The sequence below is a fragment of the Ursus arctos genome, unplaced genomic scaffold (assembly GCF_023065955.2).
Source record: "Ursus arctos isolate Adak ecotype North America unplaced genomic scaffold, UrsArc2.0 scaffold_6, whole genome shotgun sequence".
Classification (NCBI taxonomy): Eukaryota; Metazoa; Chordata; class Mammalia; order Carnivora; family Ursidae; genus Ursus; species Ursus arctos.
Genome location: NW_026623078.1, coordinates 84,605,629 through 84,614,389, shown reverse-complemented (window position 1 = coordinate 84,614,389; position 8,761 = coordinate 84,605,629). Strand labels below are relative to the sequence as shown.

At 59.3% G+C, this 8,761-nt stretch overlaps 1 protein-coding gene across 1 annotated transcript; it reads right to left on the bottom strand.

Moving 5' to 3' along the window:
• Positions 1–255: 255 nt before the first annotated feature.
• Positions 256–8,386, bottom strand: CUNH8orf90 (chromosome unknown C8orf90 homolog). The gene is given in 4 exon segments (XM_048212704.2): positions 256–383; positions 4,645–4,690; positions 4,692–5,041; positions 8,308–8,386. Coding segments are annotated over 4 exon segments (603 nt in total).
• Between the last annotated feature and the right edge of the window lie 375 nt (positions 8,387–8,761).

The window sequence follows — 8,761 nt, the reverse complement described above, 5'->3', positions numbered from 1 at the left end:
CCACCCACCGTGGGACAGAGCAGCTGCAGGTCCCCCAGGCCAGCTGCTGTCTCCAGCACCGCGGGTCCCCATGGCAGAGGGACTCAGGCTGGCAGTCAGTGCTCTAGCCCAGAAGTGGCAGATGTCCTGGCACCCAGGACTCCATGGCCCCACTAGTCACCAACCGCACCTATCCGTAGGGGGTGGGGAAGCAGGCCTGCCCCAGGGAGTTCCAGAAGGCAGGAACAGGAAGCCTTTGGTGAGCAATGTGAGTGACTACCAGGAGCCGATCTGGCCGGCCCACGCCACACCCACGGCCTTGACCTTGGCGTTGAGCTCTTCATCCAGACGGCTCCAGCCTCCAGCGGCCCAGCCTTCATTGTCATTCCAGGCCAGTGCCTTTTCTGAGGCCGAATGGGGGCGTTATCTAAAAGGGGGAGGGACACAAGTGGGTCCTCATGGCAACTCAATTAATCCTCCATCGGAAATTCTAACACAATCAATTTGGGGAGCCGGCCGACATCATAACACAGTAATTAGGAACAACTTTCAACTCTCGGCTTCCTTTGAAGATTGTAATTGCAATTAATTAAACATTCTCACTGCTCCTCGGAGTCTGTTCCAGAGGAAAGTGGAGCAGAGGCTGGGCTGGGGGGGACTGCCCCGACCCTTGTTCTCAGCAGCCCAGGAATCTAACAGGGAATATGCCAGGGCATGATACCCTTGTGTCCCGGGGAAAACCCGTCGTGGTTTGTGAGGTAGAGGATGCAGCCTTGCATCTCTAAACCAATGCCCCAGGATCCTCCCCCCAGGCCCCACTTGCTCCCAGAATGGAAGGGGGATCCCAGCCCTCTGCTCAACCAGAGGGTTATGTCCCCAGGCCATAGTCACACATTCAGAGAATACCAGTTGAGCACCCACTGTTGCCAACATGGTCCCAGAAGCATGAAAGGTGTGTCCCAGGCTCTGCGGGAGACACACAGGCAGCTTCACCCCCAGGGGCAGCAGCAGGACCCTGGACAGAGGACAGGCAGCCACCCTGGGTTAAGACAAGGGGACAAGTGATAGACGGTGGGAGAGTGGACAGTCACGGTGGAAAGAGCTGTCCTCTCCCTGTCGGGCTCTCACCGTGGGCCAGGCGGGGCCCAAGGACCTGACCGATGAGACCCACATCTCCCTACAGCCCAGGAGAAGGCCTCACGACCCGAGGCTCCAGGGGGAGTCCTGCCCAAGAGCTACCAAGTCAGGAGAGGAGAGACTCAGTATTCCAACAAGATCTGTGGTCCCCACAGCCTGGCCATAGCCACTGCTGCCCCCACGAGTACCAGTGACCAGCATCACAGGGGTAGGCCCCGGCCACAGCAGCCACACAGTCCAACACACACCACCCAACCAGAGTCTCAGAATCTTCCGGCAACTCCGTGGGAGGAAGGTGGGATCAAGTGTTGCCACCTGGACCCAGGATCTGGGGCCAAAAAGCCATTTCCTTCCAATATACAAAACTGATTCCAGGTGTCATTCTTGTAATTCTAGCCCCAGTTCCTAAGACTTGAAAGCCAGCCAAATGAGGACAATGAAGCCAGACAGGAGGGGCACATTGCCCCCGAGATCATGCCTGAGGAAAGCTAGAGCAATTGGGCACAAATGTGCTTGGAGCATCCCAGCAGCCAGAGCAAAAAGGGCAAAGTGAGGGCTCCACGGCACTGCCTGTGAGATGGAGAGCAGCAGCAGAAGTGAGTCCCACGGCAGCTGCGCACACTGTCCTCGGGGGGACAATGGAGAGGGTGTTGTGCCGATGTCCTCCCAGCCCCCAATACCTGAGCTTCCCCATGTACGCAGTGTCTTCCTTCCCTGAACACTGAGCCCCAGCACTGGAGCCAGCACTGAGCCGGTGCTCAAAAAACAAGAAGTTCTTTTTTCTGACCATGCTTCTCCATGGGACCAACATATCTAACTGAAAGAGAAAATTGTGATTTGGCAAGAAATATCAGCCCTGGGGCCAAATCCCAATGCTCACGTCTTCTGGCTGAGATGGACATGGTGGCCATTCCCCATCAGCCCTTGCCTTCTACCCTAGGCTAGCGCGGTGCCCTGGGCCTTATTCCTACAACCCAGTTAAGGGAACCCCATAGCCTGGCCACACAGGTAACACAGCCCTAAGCCACTAAATGCGTTACTGACTGAATCAAATCTTGTGTCCTGGATCAAACCTTACCTGAAGCTCAGTTTATTTCTGGATCTTCCCCTTATATAAACCATTTTTGAACCTCTTATAGTTTAAGCCTGTTGGAGCCTGGCCATGGTTTTAACACAGAGTTCTAATAACACACGGGCTTGTGCCCCTGGGCAAGCGCCATCCCTCTCTAGGCCTCCATGTCCTCATTTGCCTGCCGGCCCCATGGAAGTGCTGCGAGGATGAAATGAGGGTGTGATTGTGAAAGGCTTTGGATCTGAGAACCCCACACCCTTGTGAAGACGATGGCTCTTCGTCAGTCCCTGCAGCTCCCTTCCCGTGCGCTGGGTCCTGGCCCTGCAGCCCCTGCCTCCAGCCCTTGGACACCTGAAGCTCTGTTTTATCTCTCAGCCTTTGCCCGTCCCTCCCATCCGCCTGGAGCACCCTCCCCCAGCAGGGAGTGACTGGTCTCCCATTCTTCCAATCTCAGTATAAATGCCACCTCCTCCAAGAAGCCCTTCCTGACCACCCTGTATGAAACACCATCCATCCCTACTCATTGTCTTCCCAGCACTTATTGCAAAGTTTTACCTTTTTTTTAATTTTATTTTAATCATGTGTGTCTTTATCAGGCTAATTATCTGGGGTCTTTGTTCCCTAGCTCAATGCCTCTCAGACTAGTGGTGGGAAAGTACCAGTGGTTTTATTTCCAATCTGTCCCTAAGACTTTCGTAAACTATACTAAAATATATATTTCTAGAAAATCTTCTACTTAAAAAAATACTAAACAGAAAACCTGAATTTTTGTCATTACTCTTCTACAGTCATAAAATTACTCTGCCAACTTGTTTCAGGAGTTTTCACATGGCAACTCCCTCTCTGCTATTTTGGGAGAGGAGCCACAGGGCAAAGAGAACTGTCAGAGTAACCACCCGGAAGGTAGCGATAAACCCCTGGCTTCCTTGCTCCTGGGGTGGGACATGCATCACACTGTCTCCCAGGGCCCTGAAGGGGGCCCCCACTTGCCCAGAGGGTTAACTCACTGGGCATCACACCTGTTAAGGGCTTCCTTTCCTTCTCTACTTCCTCGCTCCCCCACCTGCGTGTCACCTCTCAAATAAACTGCACTCGAATCCATGTTTAGGGACTGCCCTGGGTGGACCCAAACAATTAATACACAACACAGAACGTACAATACCCAATGTCGTTACTGCTGTTGCCGCACTGTCAACCAAATACATACATACTACAAAGTAACTGTTGTGCATCTCAATAAAATGGAAAAGACAAAGCCCACAGGTGGAAGGAGCCTGGAGTCGGGGTCGGGGATCTAAAGGAACCACAGGCGGAGGAGAGGGAAGCTGGAGACCCCTCTTGCAGGGCCGAGAGACGTCCTTCTCTTCCAGAGGTGAGCACTTCCTGTCCCTGGTTCTCCAGCAAGCCAAGCAAGGCCCTGGAAAAACCATTTCTGCCCACGACTGGAAAGTTATAAATAACTCCCGGATCAGAAGAAAGGAAAGAAGAACTCTGATTCCATCTGCAGTGGAGAGAGAATGCACCCTCCCAGAGCACCCGCCTCCCCCGAACACCTGGAATCCAACCCCACCCCCCCAAGAGGAAACCTTAGCCTTTGGTCCCCAGGTCTGCGGAGGAAGCTGCCAGCCGGCCCACATAGACAGGCCTGTCGCCCCGGAGAAAGATGCACCCAGGATGGAGGCTGGTTCACTGGTGGTTGTTCCGGGCTCACAAGAGGCATTGGGGGCATAGTCGGAGGCACCCCTTCTCCCCAGAGCCAGCAGGGAGGGCAGCAGGGGAGCAGACTGTGCCATCTGGTGTTCCTGCCTTAGGGGCCCTTTCCCTGTCATGTCCTCTCGGCCACCCACCCTGCAATCCCCACTCCTCATGTCCCATTCTCTCGGCCCTGCACCTATTGCCCTTCCATCTGCCTCTCCAGCTCCCCAGACCCTGAAGCCCCTCTGGAAAAAGGAAAAACCACGGAACTGGAAGTTGGGTATACAGGGAACCAGATCCCAGATGTTCGTTGGAGGAGCCAGAGCCTCGGTGTCCTGACCTGTGGGATGGGCACGCTGCTTCCCACCCCGGGGGCTGGGGCTGGGATCCCAGAGTGTAGGCTCCGTGGGTGGATGCCAGGCCACTGCCACCCCTAGGCCAGATCCGGTCCCTCGGACAGCCTGCCCCGGTTGCCATGCGGATTTCAGTCCTTCACTCACTGTCCGTGGGAGACCCGTGTGGACCCGGCAGCACCGGCGACCAGGCCTGGCCCCGGGGTCAGCCCTTGTCCCTCCCCAGCGGTGTGGCCACGACCAGCCGCCTGTCCGCCGGTGTCCAGCAAAGAGCCTGGGCAGGCAAAGAAGAGCAACTCTTTATTGGCCGTGTGGGGAGCGGGCTAGCCCAGCCGGGGGGCGCCGCCAGGGGTGGTGGCCTCGGGCCCCGCGGGCCCCGGGAAGACGGCGCCGGAGCCGGAGCCGGGCCCGGGCGCCAGCAGCAGCAGGCCGGGCCGGGGCGCGCCCGCGCTGGCGTAGCTCAGGGCCAGGCGCTCCAGGCGCCGCTTGCGCACCGCCGCCTGAGCCGTGGCGTGCAGGGGCCGCAGCAGGGCGGGGGGCGGCGCCCCCGGGCCGCGCAGCAGGAAGTCGAAGCCCGTGCGGTCGTGCGGGTCGTAGAAGAGCGGCCCACGGGCCGGGTCGGGCCCGGGCGGCCAGGCGAACGGGAAGGGCAGCGTGAAGTCCTCGGTGAGCACGCGGATGGCGAAGTCGTCCTCCTTGCCCAGCGCGCGGTAGGCGCGCCCGATGCCACGGAAGTGCGCCGCCCAGAGCTGCGCGTCCCCGCCGTAGATGTCCGGGAACGGGGGCTCCGGGGGCGCGGCAGGACCTGCCAGGCCACGGGCCCCGGGAGTGACAGAGGGCGGCGAGTGACCATGTGCGCGGGTGGTGCGCCTGGCGGGCGGGAGCGAGGAGGGAGGGAGGGAGCCTGAGAACCTGCCTCGGGGCTGGCCCTGGAAGGCGGAGGTTTGGCCCCGGGGCTGACAGGGTAGGCAGGCAGCCAGTTTTGGAGGGGATAGCGCCCACGAACTAGGAGCGCAGAAAGGCGCCAAAGGGTGCCCACAGGAGTAGGCCACTCAGTAGTGCTTGGGCGGAAAGTTCCAGACAGGGAGGAGCCCGGGGAATTTGGCAGGGCTTCCTGAAAGAGCTCCGGACGCTGGGCTCAGCTCACAGCAGTGGTTGGGGAAGGGGGTGATGTGGTCCGTCTGGGATGAAAATTGATCCTAGACAGTGCAGAGAATGGACTGTGGGAGCCCAGCCTGGAGGTCAGATCAGGGCCCAGTCAGGATGAGGTAAGGACACCACCAGGAGAAGTACATAGCTGGGAGGAGACCAAGAGGCCAAATGCCAGGCCTTGCGGATGGAGGTGGGGAGAAGCGGGAGGTGACAACTGATTTCCAGCCTGGCACAGTGACCCTGGGACCCAGGGGGAGGAGCAGCCCCCGGGGATAGACGGGTCAGGTTGGAATTAGTTCTGCGTCTGTTGGACACCCTCCCCTGGGAGCACATCAACTTTCCTGTGCCTCAGTTTCCCCCTCTAAAAATTGGGATCAAGCCTGTTCTGCCACCCTCACAATGAGATGGCATTGAGGAACCTCCTTTGTCACTAGAAAGTGATTTCCTAGCTCAGCCCATGGATGCGCCAGAGCCGCCAATCCCCAGGTCGTAGAGGGGGTGAACGTGGCTCTGAGCAGGGCGGTGGACAAGGCCGGAAGGGCCAGTTCAGGGACCCATTGTGCTCAGCACCGTGGACAGCTCCAAGGTGGCCTCGACAGGGGCCTCCCACCACAGGGCTGAAGGGTCCTGTCTCCATCCTGCAGCCTGCCTGCCCTGCAGGCCTCTTGGGGGAGCGACTGGGGTTCAGTCCCAGTGGGTGGGGCAGGGCTGTGGGGTGTTGCTGTGAGTTGGGGATGAAAGAAAACTGCAGAGAAGAGAGGAGTTCTGGAGGCAGCCAGCCCCCGGGAGAGGAGAGGGGGGGTGCCCTGGCCACAGGAGAGGAGTGCCACGTTCTGACCTGCATTTGGCCAGGTGAGCTGCTTGTTGTGGTAAGGGCAGCAGCAAGGGAACCATGAGGCAGCCAGAGCAGTGATGCAGGTGAGGGGCTGGTGGCTTGACCACAGCAGCAGTGGGAAGCGCTCAGTGTGTGAATATGGCTTGAGGATGGAAGGGCAGGATTTGCTGATGGAGAGGGTGGGGCAGGGGAGGGGAGAAAAGGGGCAGACTGGACCCAAGCAGCTGGAGGAGAGGAGGAGCGATGGGGTAGCGGAGAGAGGAGCAGGATGGAGTGGGGAGTCAAGAGTCTAATTTGGGGCAGGTGGTGGCCTCTGGACGGGCCAGGAAAGAGGTGTGGACAGTCGGCTTTGAGTCTGGAGTTGGGGCAGAGGCTCCAGGTTGGAGCTCTAGGCACCTGGGAGATGGAGCTGAATGAGGCCGCTGGGCCTGAGCGTGGAAAGAGGAGGCCAGGGAGGGGAGGAGCAGGCCGTGATGCGGGAGGAAACCCAGGAGCTGGAGCAGCAGCGAGGGAGCGAGGGAGCGAGGGAGCGAGGGGCTCTGGAAGCCAGGCGAGGAGGAGGGGCGCTGCTGAGCCCAGAGATGCAGATGAGTCTCATCAGACAGGCCTGAGAGCTGCCCCCGGTCTGGCAAGTAGGAGGTCATGGGTGACCTTGAGCAGAGCTGCTTTAGTGAAGTGCCAGCAAGGAAGGGCAGGTTCTATGGGGCTCTCGAGCGAGTGGGAGGGGACACGGGGAAGCAGCAAGTATAACTAAGCTTTGTGAGGAGTTTTGCTATAAATGGGGAGCAGAGAAACAGGATGGAGCTGAAAGGGAAGTGGGGTCAAGAGCCAGGGTACGACAGCATGCTTTTATGTTGCTGGAAAGATCTAGGAAGGAGAGAAGATGTCACACCGCTGGAGAGGGAGGGTGGGGGATGGCCCTGAGTAGGCAGGAATGTGGCCTTGCTGGCCCCGCTCCTCTTCCTCTCCCTGGCCTGCTGAAAGCAGGGATTGGGTGGACAGAGCTGTGGGCACAGGCGCGGGTGGGCAGGTACCTCTGGTGCTGGGGACCCGTGGGAGTCCTCTTCCGATGGCTTTAGTTTCTTGAAAGGGAGCAGGGCCAACAGCGGCGGGGGGGCGGGGGGAGCTTGGAGCCAAGAGACCGGACAGAGGGAGGGATGCAGTGGGAGCCAGCAAAGACCAAGGCCCCTGAGGCTCACAGTCAGGAATTTAAAGAGCATTAGCGGGTGAGTTCATCCCCAGCTCGCTCAGCTGTATGGGTGCTGGCGGGGCGTGGGCGGGGAGCTGGGGGGTTGCCAGGCTGGTACAATAAAACACCGAGGGCCCGGGGAAGGAGGCCGTGTGTGCGGGTGTAATGATCATGGCAGAGCTGGGTGAGCAGGGAGGGAGGGAGGGAAGCAGGGCAGGTGGGAGGACGCAGAACTTGCTGGAAACAGTGGACTGCGGTTCGCCCAAGAGGGCCAGAACCCTGCTCTGAGGGCCTGAGCTCGGGTGAGACTCCCAAGAATGGGGTCAGGGCCAGGCTGCAGTTCGGGTGCCGACAAGACCAAGGGCATGACAAGGGCGAAGGTGGGGGCTGGGGAAAGGGACAAGATGCTCCAGAGGAATCAGTATGGAGGAAGAAATCACAAAAGCATGACCACAGAGATGGAGAGAGGGTCATGGCCAGAGTCCCAGATTCAAGCGGGTGGATGACTGCCCCTCTCCAGTAGGGGTAATGGGTGTGTGCTTCTGAGGACATGGGATCCAGCACTAGGGTTTTAAGGAGGCAGTGGGGGAGAGAGGCAGAGAATAATCTGGAAGGGGCCTGAGGAGTGAGAAGAAACCTGGCCCACTTCCAGGCTCAGGGGTCCAAGGGCTGCAAGACCCCTGGTAGGGCTGCAGGGCAGTGGTCCTAGAGGAGAGCAGGAAGAAGGGAATGTTAGGGGGTGAGGTCAGTGCCCCCACCCTGGCCTTGTCCTGCTGTGTGATCTTGGCAGAGCTCCCCCCCCCAGAAAGAGGGGGTGGGATGGCTGCTTCCTCTCCCACATTGTCAGAGCCCTAAATTCCAAGGACACCCCCTTCTCCTCCATCCCTCCCCCCACCATGTGACTCACCTGGAGTGGCTACAGGAGGAGGGGGCAGACCTGCTGGGCTGGGGTCCCCCGAAAGAGGGGAAGCCATGTCAGCAACCTGGGGATCAGGCTTGTTTACCTGGCTGCCCAGGAGACCGCATGAGGGACCTTCTGGGGGGGGGGGGGAGAACCTTGAATTTAAAGGGGCCCCACCTGGAAGTGGGCTGGGACTGGGAGGGAAAAGGGTAAAGGGGTGTTGGTGGTCCCCTCCCCCCACACCCCTGCAGCTCACCTGGCCCTGCTCAGGAATCATCCGACCCCACCCTGGCATTCAGACACCTCTGGGCCCCTCCCCACTAACCCACCCAGGTTCAAAGGCCCCCACACCTCTTCTTCCCCTGTTGCTCAGCTCAGTCTGGTGTCCACAGCCCCCATCCTGCATGCTCACAAGGCAACAGAGCCCAAATTCCATCCTGCAGGCATC